The sequence below is a fragment of the Anastrepha ludens genome, chromosome 4 (genome assembly GCF_028408465.1).
Source record: "Anastrepha ludens isolate Willacy chromosome 4, idAnaLude1.1, whole genome shotgun sequence".
Classification (NCBI taxonomy): domain Eukaryota; kingdom Metazoa; phylum Arthropoda; class Insecta; order Diptera; family Tephritidae; genus Anastrepha; species Anastrepha ludens.
The window spans coordinates 50,161,480-50,179,284 of record NC_071500.1 but is presented as its reverse complement, the minus strand read 5'-3'; the positions used below and the strand labels follow the sequence as shown (position 1 = coordinate 50,179,284).

At 37.7% G+C, this 17,805-nt stretch overlaps 1 protein-coding gene across 1 annotated transcript; it reads left to right on the top strand.

Moving 5' to 3' along the window:
* Nucleotides 1–7,722: 7,722 nt before the first annotated feature.
* On the top strand, nt 7,723–17,199 carry LOC128862254 (titin). Its single transcript, XM_054100777.1, has 3 exons — nt 7,723–8,152; nt 12,215–12,514; nt 12,583–17,199. The coding sequence occupies exons 1-3, from the start codon at nt 8,066–8,068 to the stop codon at nt 15,646–15,648; spliced, it is 3,453 nt and encodes a 1,150-aa protein (XP_053956752.1). The 5' UTR covers nt 7,723–8,065; the 3' UTR covers nt 15,649–17,199.
* The last annotated feature ends 606 nt before the right edge of the window (nt 17,200–17,805 follow it).

Sequence of the window (17,805 nt, the reverse complement as noted above, 5' to 3'; positions counted from 1 at the left end):
CTCCATCCGACGGTCCAAATTTTCGATGAAGCTGAGGCATAATTGAGGTTCTATGCCATTAATATGCCGAATTATCTCATCCTTTAGCTCTTGAATTGTTGCTGGCTTATCAACGTACACCTTTTCTTTCAAATAACCCCAAAGAAAGAAGTCCAATGGTGTCGTTGACGTGTGGTTCACATTCAACATCGGCCCTTGAAATTTAACCATCCTTTATAAGAGTTGAATTTTGATTAAAATCATGAAACCAGAAAAATCTAAATTATAATTAAAAGCAACATCTAATCGTATCTCTTGACCATCCTTTATTTGTGTATGGAATTAGTCGATCGATGAGGTGTCGGAGTTTGAGATTGACATTCTTGTGGATCTATTGTTTACTGGGTAATCAAAGCAATTGCAATTAAACAAGGCATAAAAATGTTTAACAACGCCAGACAGACACGACATTACAGCTAAGAATTATAAGCGCATGCGCACCCATGTTAGAATATACTACTACATACACCCACATACGAACATATCATATTACGCTAGACCAAAACAGAAGCTAGACAATTGTCGCAAACGGTTTGTTGGAAGCCGAAAAAGTTTTAATTTATGAATTTAGGCTTTCTATTTCGGGTGGACGCGCTCGAAATACTATTGTTGTTAACAACTTGCACACACGCACACACACACGAGTATCATTTTACAATTGCCAAGTGTGATTTGTCGTTTGTCATCGCATATCGCTTAAACATTGCATAATCCTTTTGTGCTTGTGGCAATGAACTTTGCGAACAATGAGAAAAATTGAAATGTTTTGATTTCCAGCCACTTGAACTTTTTCACCTGTAACAAATATATTTATTTAACTTTCTTTGATTGCTACTGGAGAATTAAGCTGCCTCAATGGTCTTTGCTATTCGATTGTTAAAGGCATATTTATGTGTTCACGTGTGTGAGAATTTATATACCTACATATCATTTTCGCAGAACATCTTTAGCGTCATTGTTCTGAGTATTAAAAGTTGTTGGTGTTGTTTTAGCGGTGACAATTTCAAAATCACGTTTTTACAGCTTGCAACCCAATCAGTTAATAGGGATCAGGTTGCGTATGCCTCACAGACATTTTTCAGTCAAGTCATTCTCATTCAATCTACTCCCATAAAAGTGTGCTTCTGATGCTTCTTATTGTTATTATATGCGTGAAAGCAATAACAAATGGAATTGTAAACATACATGTTTTTGTGTAAATGAATGAGTATATAAAAAAAAAAAAATAAGCCACACTGTTAAAAGTACTTATGTTGGCAACTGATACGTTTCTCATATATTTTTATCTATTTTATTAGTAGATCGTTTTCGTTTTTTTAATCTGTCCTCAGAAGTTCCGTCTAATATTGCGCGTGAAAAGGTACACTCGAGGGGTTTTACTGATTATTAGTAAGATGATGAATGAACACAAAAATATACTCATAGTTATGAAATTTGAAATTACTCTTAAGGTCATAACGTTCGTTGAATGGTGGGTTTGTTGATGGTTATAATGAGATGTGAGGGTGATTATGGGGCGCCTCTAACGTTTTGCAATGAGGCTTTATGAAATTTAATTGTAATTGTACACAGTTGTGACTAAATCTTTCAATAACGTAGAGGAAAAATATATTTTTTTCAGGTCGGTGCTACCGTTATAATATTATCTGGCTATATATATCCAGGCTATTCGGAAAATATATGTAGGTGGCTGGTATTGGTGCTTCTACCCTTTTGTGAAATTATTTTATTGATTTTAAAACATAAAATTCACTGAAAAACAAAAAAAAAAAAAAATTCAAATTGAAAAAATCAATGGTAAAATGGCATTCGTAACTCTTTAACTGTTTTATTTTGTTTCGAAAAACTTTTTTCTGCCTGCTTAATTATTTTCCAGCGAAAACGAGTAGACTCGACATAAAAAGAGCAAAATGTTTCTGTCTGTAAAAGTAGGCAATTATGACTAAAAATCAAACGTTGCGTGTTGGTTTATTAGAAAATATATATTTTTATTCATCGCACAATCACTGAGAAATGCAAGCAAGGCTCATAAGCGAGACAGATACTGTTTTTTGCACAAGGATTAAACGCAGCCTCGCGTTGTTCTACTTGTTTGCGACCATTTCACCTAAACCTTAGCTTCGAAGCAGTTCCAGCCCATTGAAAAATCGAAATAAGAATCCTTGACACTATTTGTATTTTCTCGGAGGAGGATTACTTTCAAGGTAAAAAACTAAGTAGGCTTGAAAAAACAAAAATTCGATAACAGTTTTTAATTTTTTTAAGAGCTTGGGAACTTAAAATGATCAAACAAAACCAAAATATCCTTGGAACGAATTTTTTTATTATAACCTGACAAATAATTTTTTTTCCTTGTTCACTCGTCGCATGAGCAGAGGGCCTGAACAAGAAGCAGTCTTGCGTTGGTTTCGTTAATCTGTTTTGATTTCTGACAGACTATGTGATTAGACTACCGCTACTAGTCCTAAGTAGTGGGAATGCCCACCTGTCGTTGCTTAGGAACAACGCCTTCTTACTGCTTGGAGCGCGATCTATGTTTCAATTTTTTTTGTGCCAGCAGGATCGCACAGATGGTTGAGGACTTCGCGAAATTTCTTGTGCCTGCGCTATTACCGCGGTCGCCCGCTTCCTCTTGCTGGCGCCACTGATGCATTGTGTAACTGTGTGTTTTTTCTTTTTTTGTTTTTCTTTGCTTTAGCAGCCACAACGCAAATAATGCACAGACTATTGTGCGGGAGTAAGGATGGAACGGATAAGGCTTTTGGGGTTGAGGAATGGAATTGAAGGAAAGTAGGTAAATTTGGAAAAGTGCGAGGACTGTGTTTTACGTGATATTCGAACCCACAACCTCTGGGATGGCAGGCTATTGCACTTATGCTAGACTACCGGGGCCGACTCGTTCAATCAATCAGTCCAATTTTTGCCGTAAGGCGTCAATAGTGGCTTGATTTTTGCAGTATATCGATTGTTAAGCGCGTTGTATGGCCAGTTGCGCCGACTTGTTGAAACGAAATGTCGCTGATGTTTAATTGATCAATTTTTGGAAAAAACATTCAATCAGCATGGGTCGACAGCGCTTGCTATTCACCATAACAGCCGCTCATTCCTCATTTTCAAAGAAATAAGGACGAATGATGAGCACTAGCGGCACAGATTTTCGTTTTTATTTTATTTTTGCAAAGTAAATTTCAACAATTTGGAAGCATTGTTCTGGCCTTAAACGATTCATGATGGCTTGCCAAACCTTACTGAACAGGACTGTCAACACAGTTTGCTATTCTCAGTTTTCTTGGTAGATGGCTGTAGTGATCGATATTTCGTAAAGTACTGATCAAAAAAATTAAAGTTTCTACTCATTGTCAAAGTGACATTTCACACCAAATAAATTATTCTGCTGTTAAATTGTGTATAAATAAGAGTTATAAAAAGTCAGCATGTCGTTTTCTAAATAATGTTCTTCAATAGTATAGCTTAATTTTCATAAAAATAATTTAACATTTGTGTGAAGTATTCCGCCAATAATACCGAATAAATAGTACAGGAAAAAAACAAGTTTAATATTTTATTTATGATAAAACTAAATAACTTTTTTATATATAATTATTTAAAACTTTTATTTATTTTAAATTTCCGGGTTGAATTTCAGAAAAAATGATTCGGGTAATAGTTCCAAAATTTAATTTCCAGCGAATTGTGGAATACACAGTGGTGAATATATTATAAGGCATTACTTGTTTTTTTATTATTATTGTATTAAAAAAATATAAATAAAATACATATCTGAGCAATAAAAACTTTATCGTATAACAAATACGGAAATTAACTAAACATTTTTTTTTTATTTCTCTTTTACACCATTTACTTTCCGCCATCAAAAATTTATATACTTATGTATTTATATACACTTCACGTACACTTCTGTTAATTGTTTCACAGAGTTCCTCCTCCTTGCCTTTCTGGACAACGACAATGGGAATTTCTACGCAGACCGATAAGGATGGGCTTTACGAATTTCTCCTCCAAAATTATCCACCCCTTGTGTTTTCTCTCAAACTAATTTTTTATACAAATATATCTTTAACTTCTGGAGTTTTTATCGAAGATTTGGAAATCACAACTATTACCTCATATTTCAAAAGTGACGAAAAGAATGATTTGTGCAGTTATGGACTGAAATCGAAGCTTTCTATATTAAAATTTCACGAAGGAATCATAAAAGAAAATATATACTCCGCTACTAAAAGTTCAATTCTGCCGAATCTGCATGGATTTGTCATGGATAGGTCTAATGTTTCAAACATAAATGCTTTGGTATATTTGTTTTTCAATCTTTTTTGACGGATTTCAAGTCAACTGTCTTTACAAGGACTTTTCTAAAGCATTTAATAGAGTTTTTCACACAATTCTATGAGGTAATTTAGCCACGCTCGGTTTTCATTCTGTCGTCTTTCAACGGTTCTACGCATCGTTTTACTTATTAGTGATATTAGTCACTGATTTTGAAGTGAAATTTCTTTACGCGCGTCAGAGTATAATTTCAAGGCCGCGACACACAAGTTAGCGTTACGAAAAACCGTCACGAAATGTACGGCATGCAAGCTATTCTCTTTCTCCGCTTTGTAGTCGAACATTGATCTAGCCGATGGCTTAGCAAATGGCGCCGTTGGTAAACTAGTGCGTATAGGTTTTGACAACGCTGGAGAAGTGAGTATTGTATGGCTTAACCTTCCTAATACTCCGAAAACAGGACAAAAACTTCTAAAGAAATGCAGTGCACATATGATAGCTAACAATTTTAGTAAAACAGCAGTACCGATAGCTAGACGATCAGCTACAATACCATTAAATCACAATAAAACTATAAATGCAAACGTACATATTTTCCTGTAGTTTGTGCATGTGCCAGTGCCATACACAAATCTCAGGGCGGTACATATGTATTCTGAAATAGTCTATGAATACGATAAGTCACATTCGCTAGTGTATGTCGCACTGTCACGTGTTACTTTCATTGATAGATTGTTTATAATTACACGCAATGATGATGTGAGACTCTCCCATGGCCGGAGACCATTAACAACAATGACATCATTGCAAGCAGAATTTCGAAGAGTGTCGATGAATTGTTTGGAAACTCTTGATCAACAAATGATTCCATTTAGACAACAAAGAGAAGGATTATCGATATATTCTTTTAATTGTCAAAGGATACGTGCTCATGCTTCTGATGTATTGAAACCAGTTATGGAAAAATACCATGTGGTATATTAGTTTTTCATAAGACTTGGTTGCGTGAAGATGAGGAAATCAGTTTACCGAATTTTAACTGCATCATCCAGTGTAAAAGAAGTAATTTTCGAGCCGGAGGAGTCGCTATCTACCACAACAAAAATGATACCGTGAATGCCCTCACACTACACTTATGATTTACCGCTGTACAGTCAACATCAAATGCAACTATAGCAGAAGATGTCGGTGATATTTATATATAATTGTGTGCTGTGCGATAAATGGACAAAACATAGTAATTGTGGGTGTCTACATAACTCCGACTTCACATATCAACGATATTATCGCATTTTTACATGGTTTGTTATTAAGATACACTCGTGATGGTGGTAAACTTTTTCCTCAAGTAACGATCTGCAACCTCTCATATTAACTGGAGATTTCAATGTAAATTTTGCATAGGACACTTCCATGAAATTAATAGAATTTTTAGAACATCAACTGAATTTACAAATGAGTAATGACCGCTATATTTCAACAACAAAATCAGGAACAACGATAGATCCCGTATTTTCTAGCTATGTCGACACAATCGAGTCAAGAACATATATATCCTATTTCATTTACCACAAACCGATTCTATCCACTGCTGCTATTGCACCATCAATACAAATCGTACAGGCTATTGAAGCACCGACTAATGTAAAAATTTCAGAAATAAATGAATAATAATATTATCCACTATTATTGTATGTAATTTTATAAAAAATCATTTCAATCCCCATTAAAATATTTAAATTTAATCCAGAAATTAAGAAGTTTCACTTCAAATATGCGCACACAGTGCAGATTCTTTGATTTCCTATAGATTCGCGTCTTCTCCGCGAGAGTTAATCAGGCCCTTAAATGGTTTTCAGTCGTCTAACTTGCCATGATGGTTTGGCAGCAGTGCCTAAAAACATAGATTTTCCGGACGACAAGAAAACAACATGACCTTTTAATATGAACCTTTCCCTATTAGAAAGCCGTATGTACTTACCATTCAAAGAAAAAATTCGACTGCTGAGATTTGCAAAATATTGCAACCACTTCAGTAGTCTTGAACGAGTTACTTAAGTTTAGCAAAACGAATAGGAATGCTAATGCCAGGAATACTAAGTTCCTATGTCAATACACAGTACAGCGCCATCTGCGCTCTTAATTCAGAGGGACCTTTTCTTCTTATAATTTCCAAACCAAATCTGTGTATTTTATCGCCCTCTAATCTATGCTTAAAGTACTTGTCTATCGATCATTCGTATAGAAATTGGTGTATAGGCGACATTTGTTACCACTATATCCTATTGCTAGGGTTTGGTTAGGGTTTGGTTAGGAAAATGTTTGACATCCACTTCCTTAAAAGTAAACAAAAGTTGTTATATGCATATTTCCAGCTTCAGACAAAGTGAGAAGGGAAACATTGCTGAGGTGACACCGATGTTTCGCTATATGGGCGAAATAATGATTTATTAATAACAAAGTTTGACTTCCACTCATCTAAGAAATACGATAATCGGATTAAGGTAAGAAACTCATGGAATCTTGTCGATCCCTTGGCACCGTCTACCTCAGATGGCATGTGAAGAGATGTAAATTCGATGTGGATTTGTTAGATGTTTATGCACCCCAGTGGACACACGACTCGCCCCTATCTTCCTACAAGCGAACTACTACAACATTACGCTCATTTGCGGTCACTTCTCGGTCGTAGAGAAGAATGAAGTAACCAAATCTCATTAGAAAACTTTTATGTCATTTCAATTCTATGGTGAACAAGAAAGGGATATTTGAACCACATTCGGAAAATTTCAACTGCACGACGTAGAACCAAGTTCCAACACAAAAATATCCATCAAGCGACGATTATACAAATTCCTCTGTTATGAAAATCACCAAGTGATAATATAAAGACCACTTGATTTTTTGAGCGCCATAACTCTCACTCTCTTAAACTTAAACACTTACTTACATGCAAGCCCGAGAGGCCATTCAAAAGCGCAGGCGCAACGCAAAACGAAAATGCGCGCGAACGTGAACACCCACAACTTGGCGAAATAATTCAACGGAATAAATATTTCTTATGCTACTGTAGTGGTAACAGTCATTGTTGTTCTTGTTAACTACGGTGGCAATTGTAATAGTTTGTGTGCTCGCTGCCACACTGCCTCACTGTCAATGCCATTACCGCAGAGTTGGCGAGTTGATGGTTATGCCCACTTAAACGGTGTTGCGGCCAGCCATAATGTCAACTCAAGTGCCAGCATTTGCTTTTGTGTATGTGCTACACATAGATTTGTTCGAGTTAGTGTTGGTGTCAGTGGTGGCTCTTCATTGAATTCTTAATAAATCAAAGTGAAGAATATAAATGGCGAGTAACGCACCCGAAACCGTCGCAGTTAGTAACTTTCAGCCAACGGTGCCTCACAGTGGAAACGAGCGCGAGCTTTGGTCTGAAGCACCTTTAATAGAAATTTTAAACATCAAACAGACAAACAAATTAATTACATAGCCCAGCCAGCAATAATAGTATGAGTAGCGGAAATTCAGGCAGAACGAAATCACCATAAAGGATTAATGTGAATTTTCAGACAGCACAACAAAACTTTTGGATTATAACGAACTAGTTAAAACCAAAAAAATAAAATAAAAATTAGAGTAGTACGAAAAATTAAAAGTGTGAAAAGTGTCGACAATCAGTTTTCAAGGAAGAAATTTCAAAATTTTGTGGTAATTATTTGGTGAGAAAAACGGTTGGCGCATGCGCGTGGGAATAATGTGGAAACTCACATTGCTGTTAGTGTGCCTCAGTGGCTGCTGTTTGGCCGGACCACTTCATGGAGTCAAGGTGCGTTTAATCAAATTACATTTTTTGCGAAATTCGTAAAGCGTTTAAATCAATCAAAGAATGTTTTGACTGAATGTGGTATGAAAGTATGTTAGTATGTAGAGAGAGTATGTTAGTATGTAGATGAAATGAAAGTTGAGATGATTAGGAGCAACACATAAGCAACGTACTGAAAACAGCAAACACCTTATGTGCTTGTGCGCATGAAGGAAAAAAAATTAACATAAGCAACTATAGGCATATACCTATGCATGTATAAGTGCATGTTTGTTGCTTTCTGCTCATTTATATGCACTTCCGTTAGTGGCTGTGCCATTTGCTAGATGACAAACGGAAGTAATAATCAGAAGTACAAAACATATGGAAGCGCAGAACAGCCAAGAAACGCGAGTAGCCCTGCACACTCCAACCTCAGCACCGGTTACTGGTTGAATGGATGTAGGCCCGAGTTTGTTGAGTTCATTGAAATTCCAGACGTCTCGATATTTCATTCGAAAAAATTACCACCAACATTACAAACAAACACACCATTGGTTTTGCTTCTATTTCCTTTGGAACGTCAAGTGCAATACTCATTCTTAGTTGTGTGCTCTTTATCCATTTCGTTTTTGGTTTTACTTTGCCCACTTCAATTACTTCTTTCGCCCGGACTCATTGGGCTACTGGATTTGGCCAACAGTAAACCAAACCAAAATCTTTAAGAATACAAAAAGAACAAATAAATATATGAAACAGAGTACGTTGCAAAATGACTGCGCGAATTACACAAATGGGAACCGGATCCACTTTTGGGTTTCCTTTATGTGGCCTACGGCAGAGCACTCTTTAGCAAACATTTTAGGGCTGAAAATGGGCACTCGTTCTATAAATGGTTGAAAATTATGGATTGCAGAAAGAAAAAAGTGTTAAAACAAAAACTGATTTTCGATCGTGTTTAAGATAGTCGATTAGTCATATTTAAGATTGGGTGGGGCGCACGTCGTATACAGCAAAATTTTTGCAATCTCACGAGAAGGCTAGATTAAATAAAAGGTGTTGGTTGAAAACGGGCATACTGTGCGATGCTCAGGAACAAGGCATGAAATATTTCTCTAGCCTTCGTCTTCTAATCTCATCTTTAAAAGAAGGGGCTATGTGATTCCTTGTAAATTCAAATAGGATATTTAAATAGGAAGTCGTGAAAGGTTTATGCTCCTGATACACCTCCACTAATCTTAATCACACCGTTATATGAAGCTTTAAACCTGACTCTTACATGCACTGCAAACTTATGATGGAAGCGAATTCGTGATTAAAGTGGTTTAAAGGTCAGTTGAGCGGAATGTGATATACATCAGGACGGTTCGTTACTTTTCTCCCTTTCCCAGTTACTGAATCCCATTCCAGCGCATTAATCTGTCTTTATTTTATTCGAAACTAGCGGATGCGACAGACTTCATTCTGTCAAATAGATTTTGAATGTGGCAGTTTATATTTCGACCTTAAGACGTTTTTTCTCTGCTGACTCTCACACACCGCCCTATCATCAAGGTGACGGTTCTGTTCAGGAGAATTAAAGAAAAGGGTCAGCTCGGGTGACCTAAGTATCTTCGCTTCCACGAACTTTGGCCACCCTTTTGGGGACCACTAAAAACCCGACTGGGATGTTAAGAAGGGAACTTAAGGTTCAAACCTGATTGAAAAATAGTCTAAAGGGATAGTGGGAACCTAAAGATGACAAATATTTATAAACTGGGTGCTTCAATGACAAAACATACAGATAATTATTTATTTTTATTATTATTAACATAGGGTTAATAACCGATATAATAAAGAATAATGAAATAAAACGTATTTACAAAAGTATTTTCAGTGAAAAAGAAAAGGGCTGTTTCCCGGAATTTATTCGAATTTTTCTCGCCGTACAAACCATCCTTGGACTTCAAGGAACATTTAAAAAAAAAATTGTTAAGATTGGTCCATGCGCTGTTGAGTTATGCGCTTACCAACACATTTTGCGATTCATTTTTATATTATAGATATGCAGCACTAAAATTTGTTCAGTCGCTATTCTAGCAGTCATACTATCGATGCTCCAGTAAAGTATCTAAGGGTAGATACGGAAAGGAGACGCTGTTTCGGCGTTGACGACCCACAGTGAGAGAGTGGTTAGAGTTAGGGAGTTTATATCATATTGAACACATGTTCCGTATGTCGAGGCCAATTTTCTGTCAGAATATTATATTATAACACTCCTTGACGGAGAGTTTAAGCATCTCGATTTACAGTCGATTTACGACAAGCATAAAACGAAGCTATGTTATTACGCTACAAACTTATATTATATGCTATCTTTAAAACCGGTCAATTTAAATTTTCCATTAGTTTTAGTCAAAAAAGTTGCAATTGAACTACACTAATGTGCTAACGGTATGGTTTTGGGCCATAAGCGATATATATATATATTATATATATATATATATATATAATGTATAATTGACGCATACACCCTTTCTAGGAGGAGGAGCTCGTTCTCCTAGAAATACACTTGGAGGTTTGCCATTGCCTGCAATGGGGCGACCGCTATTAGAAAAAACTTTTTCTTTATTTTGGTCTTTCAACGAGATTCGAACGTGAGTTCTCTCTGAATTCCAAATAGTATTCACGCACTAACCGGACGTCTGCGGTGGCCGCCGTAAGTAGACGAGAAATTCTGACGTCCTATAGCATGGAACCATTTGGGGCTTAACTACTTGAAGATAAATTTACGTATATTAACTTCCTATTTTTTAAACTTTAAAGCTAGAAAGACCTCTAAGCAATAAATTTGGCCATCTTAATAAGAAACTTGTAGTTCATAATATATCAAATAAGTTCACAGATAAGTAACACCATCGGCAATGGAATTCCTCTAAGTGCTGTTTCCCCATCACATTCGATTCCTTAAGAACTGCAAGTATTTAGAATACAATCCTTTGTGTTGTAATTTAGTTCTTCCTGCGAATTATTCATAATCACTCATTATTCTTTTGTGAAGTTGGTCGGCGTGCCTACACTCACCTGCCATGATAAACCAGAAAAAATATGCCAGCGACAATACATAATAAATCATTCGTAAATCCCATCGCCTACCAAATCATTTACAACCATCGCAGCCAACCATTAAAGAGACTTATTAAAATGCAACAAATCACTGTAACTTTTATGCGTATCGGAAAGCGCGCGATAAAAAGAAATTAATGAATAAAATGAACACAAAAAAGTATCCAACACTATTAATAAAAAACTAAAAAATAAAAATAGAAATAAACAAACAGCGATGTCGCAAGAAAACGCATTAGCTAAGCGATCAGTTAGTGAACGAAAGTTTTTCATCAGCGTACAGGTGCAACTGCCGTCCACGCAAAATGCGAAGCAAACAGCCCTGTGCGGTTGCGCATACCTAGGCGCAACATCTACCAAATGTGTACACCCTACTTACCGGCGAATGTACATTTCAAAACTCTTCACTATTCACTCGCAAATGCATGAAATCCAAAGGTATATAGTTTCACTTCGCACCTAGCGTAGGAAAACTAGAACAGCAGGTGAAATTTCGCTTATCGCTTGTTTTGCCGCTGGCCCAAATCAATACCAAGTATTTCAACTGCAATTGCGCCATTTTGCAACCAAAATTGACGATTTGGTTAAAGCGTTGATTAATTTTCAAATTCCGTACATTTCAACCAACAACAAACATATTGGCCATCGCACATCGATGGAGTATCATTACTCGAACACGCGCGATTGGCGCCCGTGGTCACGTCCGTCTTTATGCTCGTATTTGACTCCGCCATATCGCTCGTGGTAGCATTTATTGCCTACTTGTAATGCAATGCAACGGTTACATAAATTTCGCGCTCACGCATAATACTTAACGAAGTAATGAGGAGAAACTGATGGATCGATCTGGTCTAGTCTAAGTGTTTCACGACGAAAGGCAACTACGTTGAGTTCAGTTCAATTGGTGGTGACATTATTTCCCCTTGAAATTTTGTTAAAGCAAATAATTTACATTGCAATTTATCTTATTTTATATTTTAGCGAAATGTGCCTATTGTGCTGCAGGAGGAAGAAGTTGAAGCGGAACGTCCGGCACCTGAGCCACTTGCACCCGAGTACCCCGAAATGCCATCGACACTGACCTTGCCCAGCAATGCTACATCGATACGTACAGACATTACTGACAACTTTTCCTGCGATGACAAAGTATATGGTTATTACGCGGACGTGGAGAATGACTGCCAGATATTCCACGTCTGTTTGCCGGTAACGTACGCGGATGGCAAAGAGAACACATTCCGTTGGAGTTTCATCTGCCCCGAAGAGACGGTGTTCAGTCAGGTAAGCCATTTTGCTATAACTTAGTTGTTAATTTAGTTATTAACCACAAATTCATTTGCGTTTCGAAGGATTCATTTACCTGCATGCGTCGTGAGGATATGGCCATAACATGTGAAGATTCTGTTAACTATTACGAACTAAACCGAAATTTTGGCAATACCGAAGAGCAGAGTGCCAACTCCAATAATATGCCAGATACTGAAGAGCAAGCGGAAGCACAACAGGCCGAACCAGCTAAACCCACCCAGCAAGAAGTCCAACAAGCTGCTGCACCTCAAGAAGAGCCACAAACAGCTGCAGCTCCTGCTCTAGCAGCAAAGCCTATGAAAGTGAAGCCTGCGCAGGTGCAGAAACCTAACCGTAGAAAGCCACAACCAAAGCCACAACAATACCAAACAATTCATCCTACAAATAAACTGCCGTCAATTATGCCCCTTCGCAAGATGCCTAATGTTGGTCCGATTGCACCAGTTAATATACCAGCTGAAGTAGTATCCGTCCATGAAATTAAAGATGAGGTAAAATCAGTACCACCCCGGTATAAGAAGCGTCCCGCTGTGACGTATAGCACTGAGAAGGAAGTTGTAGAAGTGCCCGCACCGCCATTCAAGGTTGAGGTGGTGCACACCTTAAGCAATCCCGAATCGCTTAAGCGCAAACGCCCCACATTTGCACACAAAAATAATGTGGTTGTCAACAAAGTGCCTGAGGACGTGGCTGTCATCGAGTCGGTACCCGTAACTGCGTCGGTAGAACCTGTTGTTCCAGCTGTAAAATTGGAGTCTAACTTGGGCTCCGCTCCGCTGCCTGTGACAATCAATAAACCTGTAGCGCAGACAGCCGAAGAACTACCAGTCATTGTGGAACCAGCTCAAGATCCAGTAGATGCAGAACCACAAGCTTCCGAAATTGAGGAGCATATCGTTGAACCAGAAAATGCATTGAAGGCAATTGTTGAACCACAAATTGTAAACCGAGACGATACAAGTAATGCAAAAGATGATATCGCTGCACCAATTGCGGTAGCGGTACCAGTCGTAGTGGAAGAGGCTGAAAATGTTGCGCCAATTCTGGACGAAACAGTTAAGAATGACGAACTCGCTGCTGAAGAAATTTCAAAAGTTGAAGAACCTGTAGCAGAAGAAGTAACAAAAATTGAGGAGCCAGTGGAGGCAGAGAAAGCGCACATTGTGGAGACACAAAAAGAAGAACAATCCGCCAAGCCAATTGAGGTAGTTGAAGAGGTTCCAGCCTTAAGCTCAGAACCTCTGGAAAGTGCACCAGAAGAGGAAAAGCTTCGAGAAATTATCAAGCCACAAATCAGTATCGAGACGCCAGCACAACCCGAAGAGCAATCTTTGCTCGGGGAGCCTGCGGAAATTGTTGACCAACTAGGCTATGCATCGGAGCCTGTTGCTTTGGATGCCGCACCTGAGGTGATTGCTCCCATTGAAAATAATGATGAATTATTGCCTGCTTTACCATCACTAGAAGAGATGGAGGCACAAAAGCCCGTTGATGCCATCGAAACTATGCCGGCTACACAAGAAATGGAACAGCAAGACCCTATTGTGCAACAAGCATTCGAGGAAAAAGATAATCATTTGCAGACGGTGGGTGGTTTCAAACCTGTAGATCCCGAGTTGGCCGCAGAAGCTGAAGCTCTTATCTCAGACTTCATCAACACACTTAAGAGTGATCATCCTAATATCAAACCTAGTCTGCCAGTACCGATAGAAGAAGAAGCACCCGCAACTTCTGCCGAAAGCGAAGATGTCAAAGTTGAGACTGAGGAATTGCAACAGACTGATGAGAAAAATGAAGAATCACAATCTAATCACGAAGAAACACAAGTTGCTGTCGAAGCTGATACAAGTTCCCTGCAAACCATAGCTGCCGAGCAACCTGTAGCAGTTGAACCAGAAAATGAGCCAGTTGTGTCAGAAAATGAGCCAATTGTGACCGAAAATGAGCCAGCTGTGTCAGAAAATAAGCCAGTTGTGTCAGAAAATGAGCCAATTGTGTCAGAAAATGAACCCATTGTGTCTGAAAATTACCCAATTGTGGCAGAAAATGAGCCAGTTGTAGAACAAGAAGTAAACATTTCGCCATTGCTTAAGTTCCCAATATCCAATAGTTTCCCTTCCGATATGTATCATATTCCAGTAACGGTTATTCAGACGCCATACGAAGAAGTACAAAATATTAAATCCGCTGAAATAACAGCGGTCGAAGAAGAAGCGCCAGCTCAAGAAGAAAAACAGGAGGAAACGAAATTCCTTCCAGAAGAGGCTGCGTTAGCACAAAGTGAAATTACAGAGGAGCAAAAGGTGGAGGATGCCTCCACAGCGGAAGCCCAATCTGAACCTATTGCACAGGTTGCAGAAACAGAAGCTGGGGAAAACCAGCCAGAAGCTGCACATCCCGACCTTTCAGAGGCTGTGGAAAGTCAGCCTGAAATTGAGCAGCCCGCAGCTCCTATGGCCTTCAGACCTATCAGTATCGATGACATTGTTGAACTTGTAAAGGAACGTTTGGATCAAATACCAGCCAATGAGAAAGGAGCACCCATGGAATTGGTTATGGAACCAGACAATGCTGACAAGCCCATCGAGTTGAAATTTAGTTTGCAAAAAGGGTCTGCGCCGCAAGAAGAATCAGCTGACCAAACACCTGCCGAGGATATCATTTTTCCCATTTATCATAGAGTGTCCGAGCCTGAGAGCAGCAATATCCAAGCGCAAGAAACCATAGCTGTAGACGAGTCAAACGCCATAGTGACAAACCTTAAAACGTTACCGCTTCAAGCGGAAACCGTGCAGACTGCAGTCGCCCCGGTAGTTGAGTCCGTCGACAAGGCTGTGCAGACGGATGTCGAAGAACTTGATGCGAATGTAGCCAAGACAGCAGGAAACCCTGAGACTGAGACAAAATCCGCACCTGTGACTGATATCCAAGAACCTGAAAGTTCAGCCACCGTTGAGATTGCGGAGTCCGATGTGCCAGCTAAAACTGAAACAAGCGAAGCTGAAGACAGTGCCAAATCTAATCGCGCGTTGAGATCGCGCAGTTTGACAAAAGCTAAGTTAGATCCACGCAAACGTCGTTTCCTCTTCAGATCGGATGCCAGTTAGAGCTTTCAAGCACTCCAATATATGCCCAATGAGCACGCCCTGCACGCCACAGGGTGCACATGCGCATTCGCATGCAACCCGCCCACGAAATTCCTACAACCTAGGTTGCTAATTTTTCACTACATACTTACTTTCACTTGCATTTACATGCGTACTACATTGTTTGGGACTGATCGCGCAAGCGTCAAACTTTGAATATGGGTTGAATATGGGTCAACTATTTTCGATTCCAACCAAGCAAAAATGTGTCTTCTAAAACTTTCTTTTCTTATTTAAGTTAAACTAATTTATGATTTTAGGTCTATGTTTTTTATATGAAAAACTATAAAAAATTAAAAAAATGCAAAATTTTAGAAAAGTGCGTGAAATTCACACAGTTTCGTTTGCCGAAGCCATATGAAAAAAATATGTATTTATTTTGTTGTTATTCGCTGTAATTTTTTTTGTTCAATACTTTAAACGAAGATAAAGGAAAAGAGGAGTGTGATTTTTATATTTTCTTAGTACACAATATTTCAGATGCTCCTTAATTTAAGTTGAACAAAAACAACAATTGAATAAAATATAAAAATAATAAAAAGAAAATATTTATAAAGATTTTTTAAATTATTATAACAGTTAATGTTACAGTATAGCGAAAAGTGTGTAGACTGATGATAAACATTACTTGAAGTTCAGCAAAATACACGAGACATTTACGCAATCGAATAATTCTATTTACATATATGTACATAATAGAATATATTTTTCTCGCCTATGTTTACATAGGTACATTCGAGATTTTGAACAAACTGTTTAAGTCTTGCGCTAGCAAGGAAATATGTTTATATTCTAGAAATTATCCAATTTTAGCCGGAAACCTCAACGACCACTGCCTGCTTGTTCGCAACAGTCGTGCCTAAGAATGAGTGCTTTGATTGTATGGATTTGCATTCATCTTTTGGACGATTGTTGTTGATGATTATTAACTGCTGAAATTAAAATTGTTGGGCTATTTTGTTTTCTGAACGCTATGTACCCCTCATTCTATTAAGTTGTGAACGAATGTTTTTAAAGATTTTACGACAAAGCTTTTAGTTAAAAAATGTATGAAATTAGCATTTTTAGCATTACTTTTAATTATTTGCTGCGATAATTTTATAAAACCGAATCCATATTATAGTAAGGCCAATAAATCGAAAAATGTACTTCTACTATCGTATAAATACTAATATGTAATACATACACACAAGGGTGAAATTTTGAACTGAAATTATTCTATCTTTTATTTAGATAGTGATAAAATATTTCAATTGTTCTCTTAATACTTTATTGATCTCGATTAAGAGAAATATTTATTTTAATATTTCAAAATATTAAAAACGTATTTAGAAGCAAACCAAAATTCACGTTATTCGACTCCAACGACTCCGATGACTATCCGAAACACGCCACTGGTAATAATAATTATTAATATATTGTATTTAAGTGATGAAAATTCCAATCACAATTAGATGATAAATACTTTGTGAATCACTCAACAAAAAATTCATTAGTTGAATAAAAATTACAGTCGTCAATCGTCAATAATTTACTGGAGGGGGATAGTATTGTTTTTTAGCGATGAAAAGAGAATCCGGCATATCAAATGTGCTGAATGTGAGCTACAATCTTGGTATGGGATTTCAAATGGATTTAAATGGTTTAAACAAAAGAAATCTAAAGTACCTTGAGAGTGGCGAGAGAACATTATGGTTAACTTCCAATACAAAAAATTAACTAGAAATCGACCCGGTGAGTAGTTTAACTATTCGGATGGGGAATAAGTTTATAGCGTTTTTATATTTTTCTTTATTTTACAACCATTTGTTTGCTGTTTGGCAAAGGGTAAGTATTCATTCAATAGAGTTCTTTCTGCTCTACAAAACTATTTTGATTGTGTTTTTGAGTTATTTAATTTTTTATTAGTTTTGAACCTTAGAAATGGAACAGTCAGGAGGCAAAACTAAACTTTTTCAAAGCCTCCTCTTCTTTGCTTTTCAACGAGGTAAAAAAGCTATCGAAGAAACCCGAGTTGCGGCGAGTATGGAGAAGGTGTTATAGGCGAGTCTACAGTACGGAGATGGTTTGCAAAGTTGAAAGATGGCGCCTGGATGTCGATGACACGTCCCTCAGCGG